Genomic DNA, 27,763 nt, shown 5'->3' with positions numbered 1-27,763 from the left:
GCAGCTCAGCGTTTGGTTAAATGCGGGGCAACACTTGAGTTTCTCTCCAAGTGACATCGTACTGGACAACAGCATCTACACCGAGCCTCCTTGGGGACAGACATGATCACCAACCTGGTGTGAGCTGAACTCACCTTCCACGTGCGCCCTGACTGTGATGATGGCACCTGATTTTCCAAATCAGGTGTGTCCTTGAAACCCTCTTTGAGCCAAGGGACCACAAGGCCAAAGGACTAAAGCAGCCGCATTGCAGCCTGGTGTTTGATGGTGGCTTCTCAGGTTCTAGTAACGGCTGCTGGAGCATTGTTTTGTCACCCAGCAGAGAGCCTGACACCCCGTGGTGCCCCAGCACCCTGCAGGTGTGAAGCCTCTGTTTTGGGGATCAGGAAACCTCCCATGGCAAGTCTCGCTGAGCTGAAATGACGCTGCAGAGCCTGCAAAACTCTATTGGAGTGCTTTGCTGCTAAGCTGGAGGTGCTTCTGATAGCTCGAGCCAGCCTGTCCTCTCAGCTGTTAGTTACCAGGTATGTCTCTGGATGCATGGGAATCATGGAATTGCCCAGGTTGGAAGGGACCTTTCAGATCATCGAGTCCAACCGTCAACCTAACGCTGACAAAAACCATCACTAAACCATATCGCTAAGTACCACATCTGCCCGGCTTTTAAATACCTCCAGGGATGATGATTCCACCACTTCAAACCAAGGAGCGTTTCGCGTGGTAACTGTGACTCCTACAGGTATCAAAACCTGTAGACCAAACGGTCTGTTTATTCTTAATACGGGAAGTCTGCTTACTCTCCTTCAAAGCCTGCCGTGCTCCCCTCCACGGGGGAGGGCCCTACTCGTCTCACGTCTCCGGTGAGCAGTCTCTCCAGCACCGTTCCTACAGGCACAGCTTCTTGGTCCAGCTCTTCTCTTCCCGCCTGGGAAGCCAGGCCAACATAGGTATCCAGTGTCTGACCATCAATGTCGGGATCGATGGAGCAGAAGGCGGCCTTCAGATCATCTGCCTTCACCTCTCTGTTCAAAAACAACCGGGTCACTGCTGTGTTGTGGTTCGTGAAAGGAACGCTTACTTCTTTGTGCCCCAGTAAGAATCCACGCCGCTCGAAATGCGGAGCGGAGATGACTTTCAATATTGTTATCTCTGGCTCCACTAGTATCCCTTTGTTTAGTAAATACGTGTGCAAGAAAGACTGCTAAGTACTAAATTGGAAACTGAGCAGAAGTTAGGGAATGTGAGAAGACCTCAATTTTGCTCTGTCTTGCGCTGTGATATCCTTTGTCACAGAACTAACTTGCTAATTCAGTGTCCGCGTTGGACAGAACTTTGTGGGCATCTCCCCACCTTCAGTGATGTTCTCAGTGCTCGGTGCCCGGCACGAGACTTTTTTTTCCCTGTGCAGTAACTGCCTCTTGTTTTGAGGTGGAATTATTTCTTTAAATCTGCAGTTGTTGGTCCTGTTTGCTCTTCCCCCTCCTGAGAACCAGCCTCTGAGGATACGCAGGATTTTGCTGCTGGTTTTGGGAAGCTGAGGAGTGTTGAGACATAAGACTTCAGGTACCGAAGGGGATCACTGGTACAACCGATCTTCTCCACTCGCTGCCTGCTGCATCCAGGCCCTTTGGGTGGGGAAGTGATGCTGTGCAGAGTTTTGTAGAGCAGGGCTCAGCCAGATTTTGATTTTACTGCAATATTCACAGCTGGGGCCCTCTGTAGCGCAGTGGGGGGGCCTGTCCCGACCGTGCACTCCCGCGTCCGCAGCGGGGTTCCCTCTGCCTGCGCCGCCCTGATCTACTGTCCCCATGGACCCCTTCCCCTCCAGACTTACGTTAAATCTCCCAGCTTGTTCTTCAGCTGCCTCAGGTATTCCTGCTTCTCCCGGACGTACTGGCTCCTGAGCTTTGCGATGAAAGGTGCCGCGTTCCCTTCCTCATCCTGCAAGAAATTACAGGTGCGTTAGCACTGAGCGTGTGTTCTGGTTCCCACAGGAGGTACCCCCCAGTGTGTGTTAAAATAACTCAGCTCCCCTAGAAATGGCATTTCCCTGTGAAAAGTGGAAATAAAGAGGGGAAAAAAATACGGCAAAACCCCTATGACGGAAAAGGCACAAGATTATGTTGCCGTTGTCTGCAGACGGCCTTCGGATGTTAGAGCTTGTGGCGGGCACAGCAACTTTGTTAGACTGGTAAACCTCGTTAGTCTGACAAAACTGATTTAAGCCCTCAATTAGGCTTAATCTGAATCGAAAGGAAAACGTATGTAACATCAGCTTACTTCTTTGAATAAGGATATGTAGTTGATGAGGTCTTCGGTGCCGTCCAGCCTGTACCTGCTCGCGTCGACGAGTTCTTGGATTGACTCTTTCCTTTTCAGGGGAAAAGCTTCTCTCACAGCCATGCTGTATGGAGACAGGCGATGCGGGCAGATGTGCGTATGCCGTTACAGTACGGGCACTTAACATCTTAGGCTACTAGAGCGTGCGTGTATTTCGTGAGCCAGATCTTCAAAAATTCATTGCTTTCCTAGGAAGCGTGTTTTGGAGAAGCACACGCACCTTCAGACACCAAAACAAGGGCAGAGCTTTCAGCAGAGCTTAGGCCTCGGGTGAGCGTTGGCTGCTGAGCCACGTGGGAAACTCTGAATGCAATCGTGGCTGGTAGCCCAAGTGCTGGAAGTGGCTGGTGCTTCTCTTCCGTGCCGTGGCCCAAAGAAATGCTGTATTTATAGAGTTGCGCTTAAAGCGGCCCGGCTGCTTGATTGACTGGGAGAAGACTGACCGAGGTTGCACCTGTAGCAAAATTCACAGAAATGCTTTGTGAGCTGTCACAGGAGCTCACGGGAGCTGTGTGGAGGGTCCTGTGTGTCGTTCCCCCCCCCCACCAGGGAGCAGGGCAGGGTGCGGAGGCTGCCAGCCTGTCCCCGAGCATGTGTGAAGCAGCCCATGCCTGCTCTCGGGCTCCCCAGCCCTGCTGAAAACCTGCAGCACTGACATTATTCTAAACCTCATACAGTGGTTAACAAGTTTAGACTCGCTACAGCTGTCCACATGGGAATTTAAAGGAAAGAAAAGCCTCTTCCCCTGGCTGCGCTGGCAGATAAGCAAAGAGGCTTATCCCAACACCCGACATGTGCCAGCTGTGGGCAGAGCCCGGTGGGCAACAGTCGGACTCTTGCCTGAACTGCTGGCTGGTCAGGGATCCACTGTTCGAGCTGTCACGGGCAGCCAGCTCCTTTTGCAGGTTAGAAATCAGCTGATTCTGGCCGCGGTAGTGCTCTTCATCTACCTGTGGAGCAGGGAAGGTTCATGGGTCAGTAACTGCCCCATCTGTCCCTTGGACAACCTTCAAGAGGGAGGCAAAACTGCAAAAGGACTGTGCTCCCTTCTAAAGCAACTTTTACCTGAGCAGCTTTTAGGGATTTACAAACAATTAAGCAAGCAACACGGTAGCTGTTCACAGCGGCTTCTTGTTGAACAACTTGCTGCAGAGCAGTTTTTGTGCTGCCACGTGCAGGAGCTGAGGGCAGACGGTGAGAAAGGCTGCGGTGATGTGTCGGGGTCTGCGCGGAGGCCCACCCCAACACATCGGGGATGGCTGTCAAACCCTCGGGTGCAGACGCACACCCTGCGTCTCCCAGAACAGCAGTGGCTTCCCCGCCTGGATGGTTGGACTTAGTCCCCAGACACTTTCCCATTCCAAGCAAGACGTCAGTGGGGCGAGTATAAGGGGGCCTGGGGGGGAGCTACATGTCTTTGTTTTGCAGGAGATGGAACGACGTGGCCATGTAGCTGATGTTCTGCAGCTCTGACATGGTTCCGGGGAGCAGGGAACGAGGCTGCCAGGGCCTGCTGCAGGGCAGAGACTGTGTCCCGGTCTTCACAAACTGCACAGGGACAGATCATGAGTCGGGAAAGACCTACTGAGAGAGCGAGGTGTGTGTGTTGGAGCAGGGCCAGAGGAGGCCCCGGAGATGCTGGGGGGGCTGGAGCCCCTCTGCTGGGAGGACAGGCTGAGAGAGCTGGGGGGGTTCAGCCTGGAGAAGAGAAGGCTCTGGGGAGACCTTCCAGCCCCTGCCAGTCCCTAAAGGGGCTCCAGGAAAGCTGGGGAGGGACTCTGGAGCAGGGAGGGGAGCCACAGGATGAGGGGGAAGGGGTTTAAACTGGAAGAGGGGAGATTTAGGTGAGATATTGGGAAGAAATTGTTTGCTGTGAGGGTGGTGAGCCCCTGGCCCAGGTTGCCCAGAGAAGCTGTGGCTGCCCCATCCCTGGAGGTGTTCAAGGCCAGGCTGGATGGGGCTTGGAGCAACCTGGGCTGGTGGGAGGTGTCCCTGCCCAGGGCAGGGGGGTGGAATGAGATGATCTTTAAGGTCCCTTCCAACCCAAACCATTCTATGGTTTTATGTAAGAATGGCAAATAGAAGCGTCTCGTCAGAGAGACCACATACGATGTGACCAAACTGTTTGGGAGAAATGGGATCTTCTAGAAGCTCTGTTGGGAGCAATAAGAGCGTGCCATGTCTCGCAGACAAGATTCCCTTCTCTAGTGTCAGTGTTTACTGTTATTCTCATGAGAAGGTGCAGCTTCCCAGGGGAGGATGGGAGGTGAAGCTGCTCTGCAGAGGAACTCTTGGCTTGCCTGCAGCCTGTCACACCAGGGGTGTGCGGGCAGAGGCGCGGCATTGAGTTGCGGGCTGCCTACCTTCCCGGTGAGTACGTCGTAGAATGAGCTCAGGACGTGGTTCGATCGACAGAGCCGCATGTTCTCATAGAGGGTGTAAGACCATTCCATGGCAGCGGCATCTCCGTACTTCTTTTGGAGGTAGCTGAGAAAGAACTCGGGAAGACTGCATCGCTCCCCCGTCTGCGGATAACAAGTGAGCAACTCCCATCAGCAGCAGAACTACATCAAATCTGCCCATTTGATTCTAGCTGTTTGTGTACAGATGTCTGTCTTTCGGGGATCTCGCACAGTACTAGTGCTGGCTGGAGTCTTTTATTAGAGCATTCAAAATGTTTCTCCCAGCTTTGTTCTCTAAATGTGGGTAAGTTTACAATGAAGCTCTTCTGTTGCCGAGACCACTGATCAAGTCTCTCTTCTCCTACCTATTTTTGTAAAATCTCTTGGAACTTGCTGCCGGCGAGGCACTACCCTTCTGTTGCATTTAGCTGAGCTTGGCTCGTGGCTTGAGAAATGGAAGCAGTTACTGGAGGAAAGCAGAGCCAGGCAGTGGCTGCAGTAACCCTCTTTGCCCAGGAAACCAAGCTGTACGTACAGACAGCTGCCACAGAAAACATTAAGCCATTTTGGGCTGATCTCGGAGATGTTTCTAGGCTTCTAGCCCAAGAGAAGAAATCTGTAAGGCGACTCTGCCTCTCTCGAGGTTGCTCTCCTATGGCTGAGGCAGAGTAATGGGGCTTGCCCAGCATCTGGGGACATGGTAGCATACTTGTCCCTAACATAGGAAGAATTAAACAGCCACTTTTATTCTCTTGGATCGTCTTGTATCATCCCAGACAGACAACCCTTGGCAGAGGACACACACCTCACCCCTCTGGCCTCCAGCTGTCACTCCCAACCCATTTCGGACAAAGAAGGGGAAATTCTTTAGGATTTATGTAACAAAACCAAAGCATTTCTATATTTATCCATTTATCAATATAAACTGGTTTTTTGCCCCCGATCCTCATTTTCTCTGCAGTGACACCCGTTCCTCTCTTGCACGGGCACAAACACTGTGGAGCTTAACAACGGGTTGACAAGGGTTAACATCAACCCAGCACTAAAACCCTGGCCTTGCTTTTGGCTGCACAGATGTCACGAAGGTTTCTACCACCGAAGAACAGACGCTGCGGGTTCTGATGGCCTGCCGGTCTACAGAGCACCGTCGCACGCTGGGATAGCAGCAGGCGTGTAGTGAAGGTCTACAGGGTTTAGCTCAGGGTAACCGCAGCGGTTCCTCCCTGGTCACGCTGCCTTGGGGAGGAGTCTTTCTTGACAGCTCAGATGCTCTTGCAACGCTGGACCACTGCAGTTTACAGCCCTGGGCATCAAAGTGAGGGGTGCTGACTCCCGGTTTCCTGAACGCCTCTGGATTCACAGTGGTTGGGGGGCATCAGCTGCTCCGTGAACACCCAGGGGTCCCGGGAGCAGGAGCTGCAGGAGAAGCCTCTTCTTTGGCCTCGGATGGAGCTACTCCAGTTCTCCACGTGACACTGTCCCAATTCCTGAGTCAGACCCCTGGGGAGCCCTGCCAGGTGCAGGGTTACTGCCAGTTTGTTCTTAGAGTGTTTCGTGCAGCTCAATCCAGATGAAACACTTGGCAGGACGCGGGCGAGACCCTGGCTTCCCAAGCTGGACTGACTGTCATAGCAAATGCTGTTTGTGGAGAAGGAAAATGGGACAAACCTGCTGTTCTAGTGCAATTTTCTCCTTCCAGACATCCTTTAGGGTGTTGACCACGTCCTTCTTAGTCAGCTTTTTGTTCTTGACTTCACCTTCATGGCGCAGGTACACAGGAACCTTGTCACCTTTGCCCTAAGTAATGGAAAAGAAACAGATATAGGTAAGGCATTCGCCTACTGGCAGTGGTGCAGCACCAAGGCCTTGTTGTCAGCATCTAAAGCCATTAAACTGGGTCATTTGTGTGGGTCTCGTTCCCAGTACTGTAAAATACATCTGTGAGCATCTCCACAGTGTGTCTCAAGTGCTCCAGGGTGGACAAAATGGGACTGTGTGAGAGGTTATGGCCAGCAAAAATAGAAGAGGAAAGATATTCCTTGGAAATATCTTCCAGCAATAGCAGGGACACCAGTTCAACTTTCTGGAAAGGCTGAAGAAGAGATGTTAAAGGACCAAAGAAAGGCTACTCTGTCCCTGAGAAAACCTTTGGATACAACTATGCTTGGTATGATGTGAAGAATCCTTGCAATGTTTCCTCGTCCCTGTATCCTTTCCTGGTTCCCCCCACCACGTGCTGGGGTGCGGTGTGATGGGACGGCGCCAGTCGAATTAACTTCCTGATGCCACGCAGAGGAGTCATCCCCTGCTCCGCGGTCATGCTACTTACTCTTGGTCATGCTAGTGCTTTGTCTGAGTTCGTCTCATCAGCAGAGAACTAACCTGGGGAAAAACAAATACTGCTCTGCTGAATACTTGCCCGTGGCTGCAGGCAGTGCCGGGGGGTAGGGACGGGGGAGAAGGACAAGGTTTATCAGCAGCAGGAAGCTGGTCATTCGCCTCAGCCGTACGGTGCAGCATTAGAGGGCTCCAGCCGCGATTCCCGTGGCACCATTGTAAAGTGTGGCTGCTCCGGCCCCGTCTCCACTGCGCTCGCTCACGGTTTCAGCTTTTCTATTGCACCTGAGTTTTCCTAGCTTTAAAGTTGCCGGTGGTTACTAACGGGAAGGGGTGAATATTGACGGCACCAGTCACGAAAGTGATTCTCCCACCTTCCTAATGGGTATTTATTACCAGTTAATCTCAGTGGAAACAAGCAGGGCAGAAAGCTTGCGCGTACCCATCCAGGGAAGACAATTATCTCTCTCAGCGCTCCTGTTCCTATTTCTTCCAGGAGCACATCCATTAGCTCCTCGCTGGTCTTCCCCTCAGCCAGGCAGTCCCACCGCTCGGCTCCACCAGGAATCACCTCTGCAACAGCAAAAAAGAGACGGAGCTGCTGGAAGAGGAGAATGCAGCCACACGTACTGGTGTTGTGTGAATCCCACAAGGCGCCTCATGATACAGATCTAATTTGTCTCCTAAGATGTCTAAGGCAAAATGGAATACCCCCCAAGGTCCTCCCTCTGCCCAAAAGTCCAGGAGAAAACGGGGCGCCGCAGGTGAGAGATGCAGCGTAGCAAAGCGTTTAAAGATGAGCTGCCTTAAGCAAACCGCTACTGAATACGTTTGGCACCTGAACACTTTGCCCAGTTTGGCCGGGGCGTGCAGTTCTGCTGCACTCGCTGGAGCTGGGCGCAGAAGTTGTCTCGCTCTTGCGCAGTCTCTCTGTGGATTTCCAGCAGTGTTTCGTATTCCTTACGGAGTTGATCAAAACCCTCCTGCAGAGCCTTCATCTAAAGGGTACAGGAAGGAGGATTGTAACAAACCAACCAGAGAAACACATTTTCTGTTGCTGTCAGGCAGCTCAGGTGAGCAGTCAGTGTAGTAGCCCCATAGACTTATGGGGCAGGGACAGCCCCACAAGCTGGGTTGGATGACCTCGGAGTTCCAGTAGGCTAAAGCCATTTAACGCTACTGGAAAAGGCAAAAGCCCAACCGTACAGATAAGCATAAGTAGCTCAGTGGTAGTTTGTTAGCTGTGGTTCAGACGAAAGTGTGTGATGTGAGGTGAACCTAGTTCGTTTGTTTTATATATGCGATGATCTCAGACAGTGGCTCTCAAGCTGTAATCTGTGGGCTCTTGGTGGTCTGCGGGCCATGATTGCTTTTATGGTTAACTGAGTTAACTCCATTAAAGCTGATATTTGTGCTGGTATACTGATTTTGAGTGTGCTGAGAGTCTGAGATTCCAATAGATAAGGAGCTTCCGGGGCAGTGGCTTTTCATATATTTCACATACAAGGAAGAAAGAAATGCCCTTACATGAGCTCTAGGTTTACTGAGTCCCTATCCCAGCCTGACTACTGAAGCATCACGTTACGTTTGTATTTATGTAAATGAGGAGCTTAAGCTCACCTCCTGAAGTACGTCAGAGTATTTTTTCTCCAGTGATTCAAAATCTCTCCTGGGCACAACATCTCCGTAGTCCGCCATCATTGCGTTCAGCTTCACCTGGGCTTTTGTGAGGTCCTGCCGAGCTACCTTTAATGCCAAAGTTAACTTCACCGCATCTTCGCCCTTGACGTCTTTAAACAATAGCCATCGATGAAAGCTCATGACAGCAAAATTGCAGTTTTCTAAATCCTCTATTAAGGTTTTAGACCACATAACCCTACGGAGCATCAGCAAGAGCTGAATTGGGTGTAGACTGTGTTATTAGTAAAGAACTACAAGCCCAGGAGTGCACTGCAGTGTTCACATCCCCAGCCACCATCTCGCCGCCTCTCCCGTGCACACGTACGTATGCAAAGGCTCGGGCTTGGTTTTGATTAACAGAAGGGATCGCAGGCGGGGAGAGCCTTAGGCGGGTTGCAAAGGCTACAGCCAGCGAGGAAGAAGCAGTAGCACAACGGGCGCCTGCAACCTGACTGTGGATCAACAGAGATCAGGTACTGAAAGGGTCCCTGCCACCACGAGTAACTGCTGTGCCAGGTATTTGTGACACCTGAATTTCAGCAGTTTTGCCCATCCTTGTGGACAGGCACCAACCTGGCAGCAGTGGCTGGGTAAGAGACACAGACCGTTGGCACTGGAGTCTAAAACCATAAGGAACATTTGCACTGGGGAGCTCCTGCCTTCAGTTGACCTGTTGTGCTAAGCAAGAGCACACAAGAATGCAGCAATGACGTAGCGAATCAGATCAAACTAGTAGGTACCTCCCTGCCTATTCCCTTTCCTCTCCATTTATGGCCTTTTGGCCCATGAATTTGTCTCACTTCTTTCAAGAATCAAAGCATATCCATCCCTGGAGGTATTTAAAAGACGGGTAGACATAGTGCTTAGAGATATGGTTTAGTTTTTGTCAGCGTTGGGTTGATGGTTGGACTTGATGATCTGAAAGGTCCCTTCCAACCTGGGCAATTCTATGAAGGTATTTCAGAGATACTCTGAATTTTTTCCTGCAATGCCGCACCCAGGTGCATGCATTTGGGTGTCTGCGCAGGACAGGTTCTCACAGAGACCCCCCTCTCTCTACCTTGGGCTTGGCGCCGCGTCATCTCCAGCTGTTCATTGTGCATATCATTCAGTTTTGCTAGAAGCAGTTTGCGGGCACCATGCTCATTGAGATAGCGAGCGTACTCCTCAGCGACGCTTGTCTGCAGGTGCTCCACCTGCAGGAAAGAGGGGCTCAAACTGATGAGGAGCATCAGTGGGAACTCTTGGTCTGGTTTGGTGGGTCTAGAGCAGAAAGTAAGGAGAAAGAGTGGGATACCGGAAGCAAAATGTGGAAAAACTGGAGGAGGAGAAGTGGGCAAGAGAGGACAGCGTAGAAAAGGATGGACTGGATGGAAATATGACAGAAGAGTTCAAATGCCGATACAGTGTGCGAAAGGGTGCTCCATCTGAGTGTTCAGCCTTCTAGAGAGTGAATTATAAACATTTCATCATCCGAGTTACACCATTTCTCTGTTGTAAGCTCATCTCTAGAAAACCTTCCAGCAACTTCTGTCCCTGTTGCTGGTCACATGGGAGACAAAAGCTGCTACTTCTACCAATTTACTCCACTGGAACTGGTGACAGAAATGTATCTTGGATGGAAACATGGGATTGTGCTGTATTTTTCATTTTTTTTTTTGGGGTGCAATTTTTAATTTTAATCTCATTTTAAATGAGTTGCAAACTGTCAGAAATCTGGGATTATGTGTAAAACTAGAGCTTATTGCTGCAATGTGCGTTTCGTTACATGGTCACATCCTGACACCTGCCTGATGTGCTGGAGAGGGAATGAATCAGCATGGTTTTCACTTGTTGCTCAGAAGACGACTGGCGCCTTGGGGGACTCTGACTGTTCCGATTCTGATGAGAATTCTGTTAGTCTCATAAAAATGCAAGCCCTCAGTAGGAATGCCTGTGTCCCTACACCACCACAGCCACAACCGTGCTGCCACCACCAGGCAAGTCAGCAGCTTGGATGGATCTTTCCAAGAAATTTTTGAATAACTAACTGTGCCCTAGTTAGAATATTTGAATGCTGCCTCAAAAAATGGATTTCTGGTTTGAGCCGAATTATTTTTCTCAACTTCCCTTACCCACAGTGCAAAACTTAAATAGCCCATACTGGAATTTGGATTCTGGGCTCTATTCTTAGGTACAGCAAGTAAAACTTTGCGTAAATTCTTGGTTGCTCCTTTCAGAGAAGGTTCTCTATGAGGCACGGAGGCCTGTGAATAGCAGCCAGTGGAACTGGCTAGTTCTAGGACTGCAAATGGAAGAAATATTTATGAGCATTTTGATCTTGCTAGTGAAACTGAAACCTCTAAGGTTTGCCAAGTGCGAGCTAGATGAATAAGGAGCCTACATAGTCTGTCCAGAAACGTGTTCTTCACCTTTATCGCTTAAACCTAGTACTTAAATTAGGGGGTGAAAGCAAGTTCAGGTGGAGTTCTTTATGCTGTTGTTATCACACCTCTGACTACAGCAGAATTGCTGTGTGATAAGGACAATTTATTTCTTCCTCCTGCTCATTTTTCACCAGGAGGATGGTACAACCCCGGAACAGGCTGCCCAGGCAGGTGGAGGATCGCTATCCTGGGTGGATCTCAAACCTCAAGCCAGACAAGCTCATGGCTGATCTGATATAACGCAGACGATAGTTCCGCTTCATGTGGGCGGCTGGGCTGGAGACTCTAGATGTTCCAACTAACACTTCTTTGATACTTCCTGAATTAGCTACAGTAGCTATCAGGGCCCCAAGAACCTTAATTGTCCTGATCGGCCTCAGCTGGACCCTCTACGCATGCACCGTCTGCCCACAGCTGAGAAGCTCTCTTTAAACTCAGGCCAAGGCTTTTGGGCTTTGTTGATTTATGTTGTAGGTATATCTGCCTCCAGTCCTGCCTCTGGACCTTAACTGGACCTTGGACTCTTCTCCTGGATAGGCCCCGTTGGACGTCCCTTGCAGTTTTGTCCCCAGTCCTGACTCTGGCCCTGTCTCCCGCTGCTCCTGAGTGCTTGCTTCCTCCCCCCACCCATGGATGGACCCTGAGCTTAACTCCTCATCTAGAACTGCTGAGGATGGCTGCTACCAGCACCTTGTGAGACCATGCCCTGGCCGGTGGGGCTCTGACTGTCCTGCAGTCACCCTCAGCTCCTTCCTCGTGCGCCAGCCTTGCTCTTGTTGCTCCCCAACAGCAGTATCATTCCAGCCTGAAGTAGCTGAAACTGTTCCAGAACTGTATAAAGCGGTAATTTTAATTGGAAAGACTTAACTAATCTGTATAGATACCAAAGTGACTCCACCAGCAGTAAGACGAATGAGACAGATTTAAAGATGATAAGGGTACGATGTTGTAAAAGAGGCCATGTTCTTTTATATTTAAAAATTTAGTATCAGAAGTGGCCTTCCAGTCCCTAAAGGGGGCCTACAGGAAGGATGGGGAAGGGACTCTTTATCAGGGAATGTTATAATAGGACATGGGGTAACGGCCTCAAACTGGAAGAGGGGAGATTTAGATTGGATATTGGGAAGAAATTGTTTGCTGTGAGGGTGGTGAGCCCCTGGCCCAGGTTGCCCAGAGAAGCTGTGGCTGCCCCATCCCTGGAGGGGTTCAAGGCCAGGCTGGACAGGGCTTGGAGCAACCTGGTGTGGTGGGAGGTGTCCCTGCCCAGGGCAGGGGGTGGAATGAGATGATCTTTGAGGTCCTTCTAACCCGAACCATTCTGTGATTTCCTCCCCCCCGTCAAGTGTGACTGTGCAAAAGCCAGACAGGACGGGAGATACAAGTGAAGGCTTCTGGCAGGGCAGCCTGTCCCAAGGGAACAGGGTATTCTCTGGAGCTGGCCAAGATCCAGCATCACTACCGTGCCAGATGTTCAGTGCTGGCTCCAGAACTTCTGCTGGCACCGAAGGATGAGAGCCTGGCAGGTAAGAGATCAGAGGTATGAAATGCATCCAGCTGAAGCTGGGAAGCATTTGTCTTACCATTGTCTAATTTACCTGAGTCTGAAGAGAACTCTTTTCTTCCTTCATGTCGTCAATGAACTTTAACAAACGTTGTTTCTCTTGTTTTAACATATGTATCTCATCTTTCTCCTTTTCCTGCAGTGCCAGTATCTGCTGGGTGCACTCATCAGACACGGTTGTGACCATAGCCTTCAGGGGCTCTAGGGCACGAATTGCCTTCTTCTGATGAGCTAAAGAAAGCAGAGGTGAGTTCTCACAACGGGCTGAATGTTACTCAGGGGGGCTGTTGGGTATTCAACCCCAAATCAGTGCTGGGGGAAGCGGGACTGAACGTGGAGCTCTTACTGCTCGGCCTGGTGAGTGTCGAAGGACTGGGAGCGGTATCTTTGGGGATTATATCCCACTGTTTATCCAGCTGTGCATATGGACGTCCCAGGGATTGTTACAGAAGGACTTCTGATTTCAGCTCATGCCATGGTTTTGAAAACAAAGGATGAGCAGTATTTTATTTTGTTTTCTTGAGTACTTAAGGTTTTGATAAGATATAATGAGTGCTGTTGCCCTGTTTCAGTGTGTGGGAAGGTGTCACCATTTAAGCACAGGCAGCATATGGGGCTAAAGACAGCTGGTAATTAGCAATATATACCCTCTTCTGTGAAGGCACACGAACTTCGATCTGCTTTCTTGTCTCCAAACGCATGGTCTCATGCAACCTTTTGTATACAAATTTGTTGTTTACCCACTCTCCCTGCTTTTAGGTACGCCTTGACCCCTCTTCTTTTGCCTTTCTCTTCAGTACGCCTAGTACAGAACTCACGTGCTCTTCTTGGCTTTCTCTGCTCTAACATGTGCTTTTCGCTCTCAGCTGTTTCCCCCTTGACTTGAAACATTTCTTAAAGTTATTTACCTGAGGAACACAGCGACAGTGCTTGCCTTGTGTCCCACATCCCAGTTACAGAGTAGAATTTGGCCTGATATCGCCTCCTTGGTGTGGAGGCTTGTTTTTGTGACTAGATGGAATTCCACCAGGAGAATAAAATGATCGAGGACAGGATATGGTGTGATTCAAAGGCAGCTGTGAGCCAAGCTCATTTTGTTTGTGAGTAACTGCGTTATTCAGCAATCCAAAATGTTCACTCCCTCTCCTGAACAGAAGGATAGAAACGCTGGTGGGTGCTGCATAATATGACTTGGAGGGGTTTTTCCTCCCCAATAAAACCTGGTGTTACTATTTATGTACAAATACCGTGCAACAGACTTTGCATTTTAAAAGTTAAAACGCATACATAAAGCTAAGAACAGGAACTACTTTTCTTATTATACTTGGGTGTGAATTTCCTTCCCACGCTGTAACTGTACCAAAGGTTTTGCAAAACTCTTTCACTATGACTCTTGTATCGGGACAAGAGATGGCAAAAATTAGCACACTAGCACAGGGATTCTGCCGCTGTGCTGTTTTGTTGCTCAGTGTGACCTTGTTAAAACTTCAGCAAACTTGTTTTGAGGCGCAGTTTCAGTGTTTCACAACTGCCTCCTGACCACAAGCAAATCCCTTTAAATTAAGTGCAATGGTATTTTTAATTGTAGCTGCCTAGTATGTCAGAAGTTAGAGTACAACTTGTTGGCTGCCAAAGCGATTATTTTGTAGTGTGGACACTGGCCAGTGCCATCTGGGAACATTAGCTATCTGATGACCTCTCCAAACCCTCCCCATGCCAAGAAAGGACAGGCGCTCTCCCACTTGGAAAGCGTTCAGGCTGGGGTGCAGCTCACTGCACGCACAGAATTGCTGGAAGGCCCCAGAAGCCTTAGCACCGCAACGCAGGGAATGTGAAGGCCCTGTGGACATAGCAACCTGAGTATTAATTTTATCAAGAAGTGCATTCTTCAGCTTTGGAGTCCTCAGCACAGGAAGGGTGTGGACCTGTTGGAGCCGGTCTAGAGGAGGCCCCGAAGATGCTGGGAGGGCTGGAGCCCCTCTGCTGTGAGGACAAGCTGAGAGAGCTGGGGGGGTTCAGCCTGGAGAAGAGAAGGCTCCGGGGAGACCTTCCAGCCCCTGCCAGGCCCTAAAGGCGCTCCAGGAAAGCTGGGGAGGGACTCTGGAGCAGGGAGGGGAGCCATAGGATGAGGGGGAATGGGTTTAAACTGCAAGGGAGATTGAGATGAGATCTGAGGAAGAAATTGTTTGCTGTGAGGGTGGTGAGCTCCTGGCCCAGGTTGCCCAGAGAGGCTGTGGCTGCCCCATCCCTGGAGGTGTTCAAGGCCAGGCTGGACGGGGCTTGGAGCAACCTGGTGTGGTGGGAGGTGTCCCTGCCCAGGGCAGGGGGTGGAATGAGATGATCTTTGAGGTCCTTCTAACCCAAACCATTCTGTGATTCTATGGATTCAGCTGTGGATAACATCACCATGAAGACCTATTCTGTCATTTGGCTTTGTCTTGGAGGAGCTCCCAGCAACATAACCTTTATCGCGGATCAAGGTAACGACCGTAGAGATTTGGTGGCTCTCCCCTCCATGGTGCTGTTTTCCAAATTCTGCTCAGTACCCTCACGTTTCTGTGGATTTACTCCAGAAACACCACCATAAAGCCTCAGTGTTGGCTCAGCACAACCTTAACACCCAAAGGAGCTACAGCTCCTCGCTCCGCGTGCTCAGCCAGGCACGTGCGAGCTACTTCAAATGTCCTGCTGCCCCAACGATGCAGCTAAATACACAGCGTAAGCAGTATACAGTTTTAGGACAACAGCTAATAATACTTGTATTATTTCTATTTTTTAAACCAGATTATTCTGACTGAACTGGGATCACGTTCTAATGCTAGCTGATTTAAGGGGAGAACCCGCCCCGGCAGCGGGTGCCGTGGTGAGCACCTTAAACATCATAAAGGCGAAGCTAGTACAGGATATATGACTAGGGCAGAAAAACCACCGTAAGACAAAGCTGCTAACTCAGACTACAAAGATAATAACCAGTTAGCTGAGAAATACAACGCTGTGGTGTGAAGGCGGTTTAGTTTCAGTTTCAAATGGAACTGAAGTGCTACAGCTGTGTGTTTGTTAGGTGGAGGGGTGAGACATCTCTCTAAGCAAGCTGTTCCATTTAGCAGCTCCAAAACTGCACCTTAAGACTCCAAGCGCTGCAGGGAGAGACTAGGAGGGCTCTCCTAACATCAGAATTTCAGAACGGCCACCTCTCGCAGATTTTAAAGACGTTGGTTTTGTTCAGCACAGTCAGACATAATTTAAGAATAGAGATAAATAATTAGGAGTGTAGTTCTACAAATCAGTAAATCTCCTTCCTTTTCTCTTTCTTTTGTACTCTTTCTGCTCTCAGAGGCTTGCTTTTGTCTCTTCCCTAGCACAGACGCTTTCTGGAGCAATTCAACTCACTAACCCAACAGGAAACTTTGCAGCTCTTGGTCTTTCTTTTTCCTGCCGAGTGAGTTGGCTCAGCTGGTAGAGGTGTGCAGCGAGTGGCTGGTGCAGTCTAAGCACTGGAAGTGCAGCCGCAGGACTGGGGACGTGGGACCTCCTTGTTTTGGTGGCCATGAGCGGCTGGATTAGATCACTGCTTCCCCGGGCAGGCCGGAAAGCTGACGTCTGTGCTAGGCAGGGGGAAGGAGGCCTGGAAATTCCTTACTGATAACCCCATCCCATACCCTTGGCTAAAAGGGGACGGAAGTCATGCAGGCCTCAGCAAGGTAAAATCTGTAAATAGGAAAATGAGTCCTCAATATACAGAAAGGTGGGAGGATCCCAATCCCAATTTAAAAAAAATTAAAAAAAAAATATCCATTTGTTATATTCTTAGAGCTTCAAGTACATTTGCTACCGTGGCATATTGGTTCACTGGCATTCAGCTGATTTCCAAAAATAAAGCTATCATAAAAGATATGTCTTGTTGGGTCTCCAGAAGCTTCAAAGAAAAGAAGGGGAATATCACACCCAAGGAATATGTAGAAGTCAGTAAATAAAGGCTTAAAAAACCCCAAAAGCTTCAGAAAGCAGTACAATATTAGCTACAGCACGGACACCAGTAATCTCTCTGGGACCTGAAGCAAAGTCTACTAAAGAGTTATGGAAGGAAACTGATTTAAAAAAAAAAAAGTTTTACATAGTGATTAAAATCGACTTATTCACCTGGTTGAAGGATAGTGTGCAAGGAAACTTTTTTTTTAATAATGAGAGAACGTGATTAGGTAGTCCAAGTAACAGGTACTGGGATACACAATATATATCTTCTAAGAGATGGTTTTAGTGGAAGGCTGTTGACATTTGATAGCTGCTCAGCACCCAGCGTGAAACGAGCTCCCGGTTACAGTCTATTTCTAGCCCTCTGTGATTGTTTACAAAGTCCTGGTATCACTGTGGCATCTGAACGCCAAGCAAAGTTTAAAACACACTGCAAATGGCCAGGGAACAGCCAGTTCGGTTCTCTGCCCTGCCTTGCTTCAGGAGTAATTCAAGCTTCAAGTTAGCAGTTCAAGTGCATCCAAAAATACCAGTACGATACACTCCACTATAAACATAGTTGTCCAGAAAAACCTGAACTGCGTATGTGATGAAGGTTTAAAAAAAAATAATCTAAAAATCTTCTATCTAAATCTAAAATAGGATTGGAAAAAAGGCCTCCAACAACTTCATCTTATGTATGAAGGAAATAGAGATAAGGGACCAGAAAGATGGTTTTATCAGTTGACGTCTGTTCAGGCTGTTCATCCTCTGTATGTGCCCAACATAACTAAGCTCTGTAAGAACATGTCTCTGTTAGCGGTTTTTCCCCACAGGTCAAAGCCCAAGAGCTTACCCAAGGTGACTTCATATTCATTCTTTATAGCGGACAGCAAGGGCTTGTAGGTCTTGAAGTTGTCTATGAAGAATTCAAAGATCTCTCTGTAGGGCTGAGAGAAGATAGAGAGCTGGAGAAAACATTCAGTGGCACATTTTTCAGAATTCAGAGACAGCCGCTTTGTCGAAAACAAATGGCACGTAATGGCAGTGAGAATAAGTATAAAAAGACTGCTACCACATTTTATCTTGTCTCTCTACCTTTGGCTCGCCATCCCAAATACCTCAGGAGTTCTCTCCCCTATTGATAGCCACCACAGCATGACGGAGAGCAAACAAAGATTCTAGCGGCTCCAAAATATGCTACTGTTGGGACGGAGCTGACGAGAACTCACGGACGTAACAATAGGGATGTTAAAGATGTGTAACAAGATCGTATTGCTGCTCTTGTTGCCTATTTTGTTAAGTTAAAGGGCAAGCTCTGTGGAGCAGAGAAAGTCTCTCTGCAGAATTCCTCCTCAGCAGAATAAAAACTTGTTCAGAGAGGACAGTTAAATTCCCATGGTGTGTCTGGGCCACGGGAAGACTTCACGAGCAATAAGGAATGTTCTCACTATTAAATACAATTAAATGTGCCATGTAATACAGTAAAAATATTTTCAAAGCAGAAACACATTTACGAAACCTCTGTCTTCTCTTGCCATTAGTTACTCTTTGTTTCTCTTCAGTCACTTCCATCTACCACTTTCTTTCCCCATCACTACAGGATTCCTTTGGGAATGGGAATTTGAATGAATTTGTGCAGAGAAAATCAAACCCAAAATTCCCATGGTCTGCTCCAATTGCAGGATATTATGAAAATGGGAGTACCCACTTCTACTCTATCTGTGCTTTAAATTAGTGGTGGTTATCAATGTCTCCATGAGGTGCATCCTCGAACGCTCACAACAAACCCCCCAGGAACAGACCCATTAGAAACTAAAAATTTTGGGGATCCCAATTAAGCTCAGACAAGAGCTAGATGCCCCTTCTTGTCGCATGCAGAAACCTAACTTCAGAAATTAGAAGTTCTGCAGTGAAAATTTGGGGACCTACACACTTGCTGCTCTATGGGTTTCCACAGGAATCTTCCGTCAGTGACTAAATTCTGTTTCGCGTCCCTTTTAGATTACCATATCTTTTTGAAGACTAGGGCTTTGATTTGAAAACAGAAGGAGTTATAGAAGATGTGGAGTTCGCAAGAAGATGTGAACAACCCAACAACATGTAAACCCAACAGGCAAACAACAACCCAACATACAAATGCATTGCTTTCCGTGCAAGTTCTGCTAACGTGAGCTGCAAACCCACTTATCCAATACTGCCCACAGGTGCCTGCTCTTCTCATCCCCTTTTTCCTTTGGATGGCCAATTTAAGTAATCCATCTCAGCAGGTAGTTTTGAGTCAAGGGAACCTTGTATCAGACCTGTAACTTCAGTTCTTGAGAGTTGTTTTTAGTCAGATCAAGAGACCGCAGCTCTTTCCTTAAGTAGGACTCCAGTTCCTCCAAGTATCGTGGCTTTGGAACGGTGAGAAGGGCCTGTTTATTGCTGCAGAGACACGGGAAAAGAATGGATGCGTGGACTCATGTGTGTCTCATACATAAGAATGAACTCATAATAAATCAGCTCAAGGATCTTGTTTTTCTTCCTACTGCCCATTGCTTCACAGCAGGATTTTTTTTTTTTTACTGGACTACATATATATTCTGTCAAAGCATACAACAGGTGATTTAAAATTCCTCAATGGAGCACGAATCTATTCAAGACATCCTGCTATTACTGCTCGTCAGTTTAAGAACTTCCTAATGCTTTTTGGCATAAAAAGGCAGGCAAATGGGTTCTCTGTGGCAGAAAACAATACACACTAATTCTCTCATTTGAAATAGGCCAAGGAAAACAGCCATTTTGAAAGGAGAACTGACAACTTACTACATCTCCTGATGTTCTAGGTTCCTCAGGAGTTTCTAGCCCAAATGTCTCTTTGCTGGATGTTATCGTGCATATTTCATATTAAAACAAGCTAAAATTAAAACTAAAAAGTGCAACTATCCTTATTATATCATCCACAACTGTGTCCTACAGTCTGTTAGAGCCCTGAGTTGCACCAACAGGCTCTGCAACCTCTTCCCCGACCCCTGGGAGTTTGGGTGCCTGTGGCTCAAGGGGAGGTGGGACCCCACAGAGTGACAGCAAGGCAACCAGGGACAGTGATCTGCCCAGCAGGGCACAATGCCACAGGACTTGAACAAGAATAGCAGAGTGGGTCCCTTCATGGTAGCCAGGGTCATCCATAGGATGAGAGGAAACGGCCTCAAGTTACACCAGGGGAGGTTTAGATTGGATACTAGGAAAAATTTATTCACCAAAAGGGTTATCAAACACTGGAACAGGCTGCCCAGGGAAGTGGTGGAATCGCCATCCCTGGAGGTATTTAAAAGACATGTAGACGTGGTGCTGAGGGACACAGGTTAGTGGAGGGTTTGGGAGTGTTAGATTGATGGTTGGACTCCATGATCTGAAAGGTCCCTTCCAACCTAGATGATTCTACGGTTCTATAGTTTGGTGATGGTCAGGCAAGTCCATGGTGATGGGGAAGGTCTGATGCCAAGCTGGGATTTCAAGTCAGCGGGCCAGGGGCAGCGAGGTACAAGATAGACCTGGCTACACCATAGCTCCAGCAAGAACCGAAGGTGAGCAAGCCTGAGTGAAGGCTTCTCACATCTTTCTCACACAGCGCTTTCCAGCACCTGATCCCAGGTTACCCAGCTGTGCTTTATCAGAAACAGTCTTGAGACCAGGCACCCAAACACAGAATCACAGAACGGTGGAGCTGGAAGGGACCTCTGGAGATCACCCAGTCCAACCCCCTGCCAGAGCAGGGTCACCCACAGCAGGTGGCACAGGAACGCGTCCAGGCGGGGTTGGAATGTCTCCAGAGATGGAGACTCCACCACCTCTCTGGGCAGCCTGTGCCAGGGCTCTGCCACCCTCAAAGGGAAGAAGTTCCTCCTCATGTTGAGGTGGAACTTCCTATGGTCAAGTTTGTGCCTGTTATCCCTTGTCCTGTTGCTGGGTGACACCTAGGAGTGGAGAAGAGCTTGCAGAGCCTGTTGGTGCACTCTGACAGGATCCTGTATGATGTTGGTCAATGAATCATTAAAAACATTACCATTTTATGGTAATGTTTATACTAAGCATGACTTCCTGTTACATAAATACTTGACATCTCCTATAGAGCTACCAGTCAGAACCAACAATGTCTTCTCTGTTGTGCTGAACTCTTCTGGGGTAACCCAGCATCATTGGTCTCACTAACACTGGAAGAGGTTCCGCTCTGTAAGGTCTAAGTTTTCAAAACCTGCTTCCAGCAATCCTGGTGACTTAACCAGTAGTACAGGCTGAGCTTACCTAGACCGTCTCTCCTCTGGGGCGCAGCAGGGTTTGTGATTCCCTAGGATGGTCTGCTCGGATCCAAATGCCGGCCACGTGGACCAGTGGCCTCGAGCAGAAAACTGAAAAGATTGAAAGGAAAAAAAAAATAAATCCCTTTGCTGTATCTGAGCACTACAAACTCACAACAAAGAGCCCAAATCCAGACTCGATACAGCAAAAGAGAAGGGCCATACCCTGAAACTCTTCTCAGCCAGGACTGACCACACCTAAAAACCAAGTAAACTTTTTTTGTTCTTTGAGGAAGTCATCTTCCCAGACCAGTACCATTTGTTAAACACCTCTGACCAATCTCCTGTTCGTGCTGCCTAGATCCCACGATTGTGAGAAAGCATTCACATCTTTGGGTGCAAAATGGTTTCTTGGTCTACACTGGGACCACTGGAAAATAAAGCATTGCACAAACAAATCAGAATTTGGCGGTAATCCAGATGAAAGACAAAGTGACAGCTTTGGCTTGGGTCTTGTTTCCAATAGGGAGCTTTGCGCTGGGGTGTGTCCCGCAGTGAGGGCACACTGAGCAAGGTGGTGACGCAGGTAGGTGACGAGTTTCAAATGCAGGTTGGTGACCCTACACCAAACACCTGGCTTTGGATCAGTGTAGAACGTAATGAAGAGAGGGTCTGAGGGACAGGAAAAAAAAGGACGTGATAAATGAATTTTCCTTCAGAAACTGCAAGCTCTTCTGAAAGCAAAATCTTGTTGTTCGTTTTAAGAGTCTGATCATTTCTATCTTGGAACTTTCGCAGTGTTTCTTAGGGGGAGGGAAAAAGCCAGCTATGCTGGAGCGCTCTACTTTATCTTCATTATTACAACCAAATAATTAGTATACGATTGTCCAATACAAATCCCTCCCGATTAATCATGGGCAAACAGGAGGGTTTGACTTTTAAAACCCAAACTTCAGACTGACCAAGCCTCGAAACAGTTAAATATAAAGCCTCAGCAGTTTAAATGCCCTAATTTCAGTGCAAGGAGCAGGAAAATTACATTGGAGAAAGAGTAAGATTCGAGTTTATTGAGAGTCAAAAATCTTTTGTACAATGAGGAAAGAGCTTACAGAATATCTCAGCTCTAGGGACAAAATAATACTTTAAGTTCCTGTGCTAATGTAGCAGAGAGCTTGTCAGAGAAGTGGCACATTCCTGAAATATAACCAAAATGCTAATGAGAAAAAGGCCAAAAATAAGTAACGTATGACTTTAATAGATTTTCACCTCCCATTAGTTTGTTGCTGTACAGGTTGCTGAAATTTATTTTCTCATAATTTGGATATAGATTTCTCCCATGCTTATTTATTTTATTTACTAAGACTGATAAATACTAGGGAGCAGATGCTCCTGTAGGATGCTCTTATCCTCTGATTAAACGGCATGCGGTTGTGTGGTTTCTTTTTTTTTTTTTTCTTAACTATATGGGTCAAATTCTGGCTTCAGTATTTGGCGTGTATGTTCACTCAAAAAGTTGCAGCCAAGAACAACATTTACATTCCTCTCCTCTTTCCTCCACCCTTAAAAATGCAGTAATTAATACACAAAGCTGCCATCTGAATCTGAAATTCAAGAGTGAGCAGCAACATATAGATTTTCTCTCTGTAGGTATTAGAGAAAAATTAAAAAGACTAGAACTTGCTTGACTTCCTAATAGTTTGGGATGGTCCCTGGGCTTCCAGCGAGATTCAAAGTTGACCAAGTTAGCTAAAGTTTGGATGTTTCACTGGAATTATTCAACTCACCGGAGCCTTCTGTTTCTTGGACAGGATGTATTTCAGACTGTTGATACGTGTTTGGCAATCTGGAGTCCCAGAGGAAGAGTCAGGAGCGGTCCTGTGCAATGACAAGAAAGTAAGTTTTCAAAATATACAGAATTAACGAAATATACAGTGGAGGTGGAGAGCCTGGCTCATATATCTCTAAGGTAAACAGTCAATTACGAAGTGCCTGATGGATGAAAATATGCAATAGGATAACGTGCAGGGAGGGACCGATGGAAACATTCGTGGTAGAGCTCAACTCCGGGATTCGCTGTTTGATAACTGGCGCAACAGTTGGTACCTTCCTCACTGTCCCAACAACAGCAACCGGGCTGAACCCTGCGGCTGGGCAAGCCTGGCCACGCTGGTCTTCTGAAGAGGAGAGATTTGAAACAGCGTTGGAAAACCTGTCACCCCTGGGTTGAGAACTGGCATCTGGGTCCCAAAAGCGCCTGCAAAGCCAGGTTCCTGGGGTGGCAGCCATGCCATGGCACAGATGGCCTGACAGCCAGTAGAACCAGCAAACCACGGAACAAATATAACCGCCAACTTTCTTTCCTAGACTAGAAACTGGCACGTAGAGATGAAAGGCCTTTTAAGAAGTAACCATGTGTATTTTAGGGAAAATCAGGCTGGACGTGACCTGGGGAAGCAATCCAGAGCCCATGGTGAATTTGCAGACGCTGCACTGGCACAACGTGACCACATGCTCCACTTGATATCTGAGCATCGGCTTCAACGGCCAGCGCGGTGTCACCTCGGGTGGCAGGTAGCTGTTAGACCTTCGGCAGGTCTAACTCTCCAGCCACCCGGTGGAGGCGTGCACAAGGTGAGCTGGACTAGCTTTCAGAGGAGGCCACCAAGGGCCGGCACAGCCTTGGGGTGGGAGATGATCGTATCTGGTGGGCTGTTGGATCTCCCCCAACCCCAGTGTATAAAACAGCAGCCTCAAGCTGCTGCTCTGTGAGATGTGGTTACAGCTCAGCAGTACTGAAAGGGGAGGTCCTGTTCCTCCCCCACCACAACAGGCTCCTGATGGCTGCGTAGCTCTACTGTATGCTGGACAACTCTCTGACCTGTCTGCTAATTCAAGGAAAAACCTGCAGTTACTCAGTTTAGGCTGACTGAAAACATAACGTGCGAGTTAACATAGCCGGAGAGGCTGTGGAGTCTCCGTCTCCGGAGATATTCCAAACCCGCCTGGACGCGTTCCTGTGCAGCCTGCTCTGGGTGAGCCTGCTTTGGCAGGGGGTTGGACTAGATGATCTCCAAAGGTCCCATTCTGTGATTCAGCCCTCAGCAGGGGAGCAATTCTGCAGCTGGCAGTGAGGATGGAGACGGAAACCCCGAGCAGTTGGGTCAGGTCACCCAAGGAACCACACCTTTGGGTGAGATTCCCTGAGACATCATGAGCTGATCTAGCAGCTTACTGCTCTTGAAAAGCCAAACCCTCTCCTCCTCCCAGCCGCATCCTCCCACTGTTTACCTCCTGCTGCTGCCACTACTCATCAGACCTTTTTATAAGCTCCTTTAAGGCATCACCTCAGCAGAAAATGAACCCAGCGTCATCTTTTGATTTTGCTCAGTGATCAGCACAATGACATAGACAAGAGAAGATTGTATCTGGTGCAACGTGCTTTCATGGCACGGTTCCACTGGCAGGACAAAGGAAGCTGGGTAAGCTTGTGCTGTGCACCTGGCTACAGGGAGGGACGGAAAAGCCACGGCAACTGGGAGCCACGCCTGAGAAGCTCAGACTGCGCTGGCCAGGGACACCCCAGGAGCAAGGAGCGGGATGAAGTGGCCTACGCTCAGAATTGCAGAGTGTTTGGAAAGTCTCCAATATATAACAGACCATTACACACATAGTGACTCGTGTTTTAGAATCCAAAGGGCACTTTTCATGCATTTAAATAAAATAAGGTTCCCAGCTATCCAGAAATGCTTCTTCTTATCTGCAGCTAAACTTGCAACCAGTTTGATACTTAAAGTACTGAGCACTCTCTGCTTCCATTTGCTTTCATAAAGGCTGAGTGCACTCACCCCCCAAGAGCATATGTCTCTCTTTTTTCTTGCAGGACCAGATCTTAAGATAATGTCAGTCTTTACAGCCCCATCAGTCAGCACGCTGCCAGCCACGGCAGCTTTTCACTCACCTGACAAGAGCAGGGTCTCCAACTACAAGATCCCACGTTTGGAAATTGAAAGGTGCCTGTTCCCAGGTAACCACATTAAATGGAAAAAAAAGAAAAAAGAAGTGCCTGCAACTTTTCCCATGAGAAAAAATGATTGTTACTTGGGCTGTGGTACAGACAGCCTGGATTTGGAACCGGTGGCTTTTTCAGCACTGTGAAAGCGAGTGAAATTGAAGAAAGGACAATTTGCTTTTTGGAAGAAAGGTACTTCCCAGGAGTGCAAAACACACAACTTGAATATAATCAAAGTTGCTTTTACTATATGTCAATTTTCTTGAATGGATGTAGACATTACTGTCCATAATGGAGCTCTCCATATCTCCACGCAATAGCATCCTTTTAGACTACTTGCATCATACAACTCCGAGATCTGAAGATAAAAACCTTTCTGTGGGTATAAATTGGGTCTTCACTGTGCCGGAGGGAGGCTCAAGACATACAGAGAAAAGTAGGCTTGGCCACAAACGCTCCAGAATTTTCTTTTGAGGCAGCCCAGGGACATGTCAGTGTCTTCAATGGGCCTTAATTACCCCAACCAGCCCCAGCTGAGACCCTCACCTGTGCACCCTCTGCCAGTTGGTCCAGGAGCTCCACTTAAGCCCAGGCCTGGGCCTTTACACCCTGCCTCAGTTACTTTGTAGTTGTAATTATCTTCAGCCCTCTCTCTGGATGTGTCTTGGGCCTATGCTGGAGCCTTGTCTCCAGTCCTGTCTCTGAGCTGCTCACTCTGGACCCAACCCATCACTTGGCCTTGTCTAGGACTGGGGGTAAGTGCTGCTGGGCAGGGCCTGGCCTGTGCTGCAGCCACCTTCGGCAGCCATCTCACCCTCCTTGGGGAGCAGCTCCATGCTCTCAGAAGGCAGGTAAAGGCCTGTGTGCTAGAAGGAACCATCACAGACTGGTGGGGGTTGGAAGGGAACTTCAGAGATCATCTAGTCCAACCCCCTGGCAGAGCAGGGTCACCCAGAGCGGGTTGGACAGGAATCCATGTGGATTTTGAAAGTCACCAGAGACGGAGACTCCACACCCTTTCTGGGCAGCCTGTGCCAGGGCTCTGCCACACTCACAGGAAAGAAGTTTTTCCCCATGTTGAAATAGAACTTCCTGTGTTCCAGTTTGTGCCTGTGGCCGGGCACCACTGGAAAGAGTCTGGCCCCATCCCCTTGCCACCCACCCTTTAGATATTGATAAGCATTGATGAGATCCCCTCTCAGTCTGCTCTTCTCCAGGCTGAACAGCCCCAGGGCTCTCAGCCTTTTCTCATAAGAGAGGTGCTCCAGGCCCCTGAGCATCTTTGTAGCCTTCTGCTGGACTCTCTCCAGTAGTTCCCTGTCTTTCATGAACTGGGGACACCAGCACTAGACACAGTACTCTAGATGTGGCCTCACCAGGGCAGAGCAGAGGGGGAGGATGACCTCCCTTGACCTGCTGGCCATGCTCTTTTTAATGCACCCCGGAAGACCATTGGCCTTCTTGGCCACAAGGACACATTCCTGCCTCATGGTTACCAGGTCTCTCTCCACAGAGCTGCTCTCTAGCAGGTCAACCCCCAACCTGTACCAATGCAGGAGGTTATTCCTTCTGAGGCACAGCATCCTACACTTGCCCTTGTTGAATTTCATTGAGTTCCTCTCTGCGCAACGCTCTGGCCTGTCCAGGTCTCTCTGTATGGCGGCACAGCCTTCCGGTGTGTCAGCCACTCCTCCCAGTTTTGTGTCATCATTGAACTTGCTGAGGGTGTGCTCTGTTTACTTTGAGGAAAGGAGAAGAAAGGAGACCCCTCTGCTTTTATACCTGAACTATTCGGACTAACTGTAACGAGGTACCGATGGCAGATGCAGATCCTTTGATAAAGGAATGGTATGGAAAACAACTAGTAAGGAGAGGCACAGCTTTCCAAACTATAAACTAACCCTAAAGAGCAAAACGGCAAAACAAATACCACAGGAATCACTCAGCACGTCCCTTGCTCCGCTGTGAGGGAGTGTGGCCCTTGCTACAGGAACACTGTGTCCCGATGTCCCAAGAGCAGTCCTTGAAAGCCTTCCGCAGTTTATTGAGGCCTCCAGCCAGGCTGGGGGTGCTGACTCGTTTCCCGCCGCCCCTGCTCGGGCCCGACGCCGGCTCGGGGCGGGCTGATGGCGCCCGCGGCCTTCCAGCCCGTGCGGGCGGCAGGGACGGGGAGGCACCGCAGCCTCGCGAGAAGGGACGGGCGGCGGGTATCCCCCGATATAGGACGCTGGTGACGCCGGTATCCCCTGCCCGCCCTCCATCCCTCCGGCCCGGCCCTTACCCGCCGGGCGGAGCGCGCCGCGCCGCCATGGCCCGTGCTGTTTACACCCGTCGCCATGGAGACGCTCCCCCCATCCCCCTCAGGACCCCCTCGCGTGCCGCTATAGCTGCCCCAGCAGCGCCCGACGCCCTGCTGCCGCTCGCCAGCCCCGCCGTGGCCCGGCCCCGCCCCGGCGGGAGGCAGGCTCTGGCGGAGCGGCCGGGCCCGGGGCGAGGCCGGCGGAGCGGCACCGGCCGGCCCCTCGGCGGGGCGGCCCGACACCGGACCCGGCGCGGAGGCGGCCGGCGGAGGCTGGCAGGCGTGGGGCGGACACTGTGAGCCGCTGTGCCGCGGAGCATGCTGGGAAGGGGAGTCCCGCGCGCGGCGGCGCTCCCCGGGGGCCGGTGGAGGGGGAGACACGTTTCCCAGCGTGCAGAGCGCCGAGGGGCGGGGCGGGGCTTGGGGCGCGGGGCCTGTCGGGACTTGCAGTCCCGGCCGGCGCTAGAAGCGGGCGGGC

At 49.3% G+C, this 27,763-nt stretch overlaps 1 protein-coding gene and 1 long non-coding RNA gene across 4 annotated transcripts; one reads left to right on the top strand and one right to left on the bottom strand.

The window, feature by feature from the left end:
• Positions 1–95: 95 nt before the first annotated feature.
• On the bottom strand, positions 96–27,339 carry TSNAXIP1 (translin associated factor X interacting protein 1). Its single transcript, XM_063334024.1, has 16 exons — positions 27,268–27,339; positions 22,762–22,852; positions 20,985–21,088; positions 19,001–19,124; positions 17,554–17,647; positions 12,781–12,977; positions 9,820–9,955; positions 8,700–8,869; positions 7,918–8,077; positions 7,522–7,652; positions 6,411–6,539; positions 4,704–4,865; positions 3,181–3,290; positions 2,281–2,404; positions 1,835–1,941; positions 96–1,022 (listed from the first exon to the last, which is right to left on the bottom strand). The coding sequence occupies exons 1-16, from the start codon at positions 27,294–27,296 to the stop codon at positions 794–796; spliced, it is 2,097 nt and encodes a 698-aa protein (XP_063190094.1). The 5' UTR covers positions 27,297–27,339; the 3' UTR covers positions 96–793.
• Positions 10,940–25,159, top strand: LOC134515255 (uncharacterized). 3 transcript variants are annotated; one of them, XR_010070926.1, is made up of 6 exons: positions 10,940–12,708; positions 12,889–12,992; positions 15,137–15,226; positions 22,786–22,870; positions 23,401–23,608; positions 24,858–25,159. It is a non-coding gene; the product is annotated as an uncharacterized LOC134515255 (long non-coding RNA). The 3 variants fall into 3 exon arrangements; XR_010070925.1 differs by lacking the exon at positions 24,858–25,159 and adding an exon at positions 24,366–24,817; XR_010070924.1 differs by lacking the exon at positions 24,858–25,159 and having other exon boundaries at positions 23,401–24,817.
• Positions 27,340–27,763: the final 424 nt, after the last annotated feature.

Source organism: Chroicocephalus ridibundus, chromosome 4, assembly GCF_963924245.1.
Source record: "Chroicocephalus ridibundus chromosome 4, bChrRid1.1, whole genome shotgun sequence".
NCBI classification, from domain to species: Eukaryota; Metazoa; Chordata; class Aves; order Charadriiformes; family Laridae; genus Chroicocephalus; species Chroicocephalus ridibundus.
The sequence above is the reverse complement of the archived record's forward strand: the minus strand, read 5'-3'. Positions and strand labels throughout refer to the sequence as shown.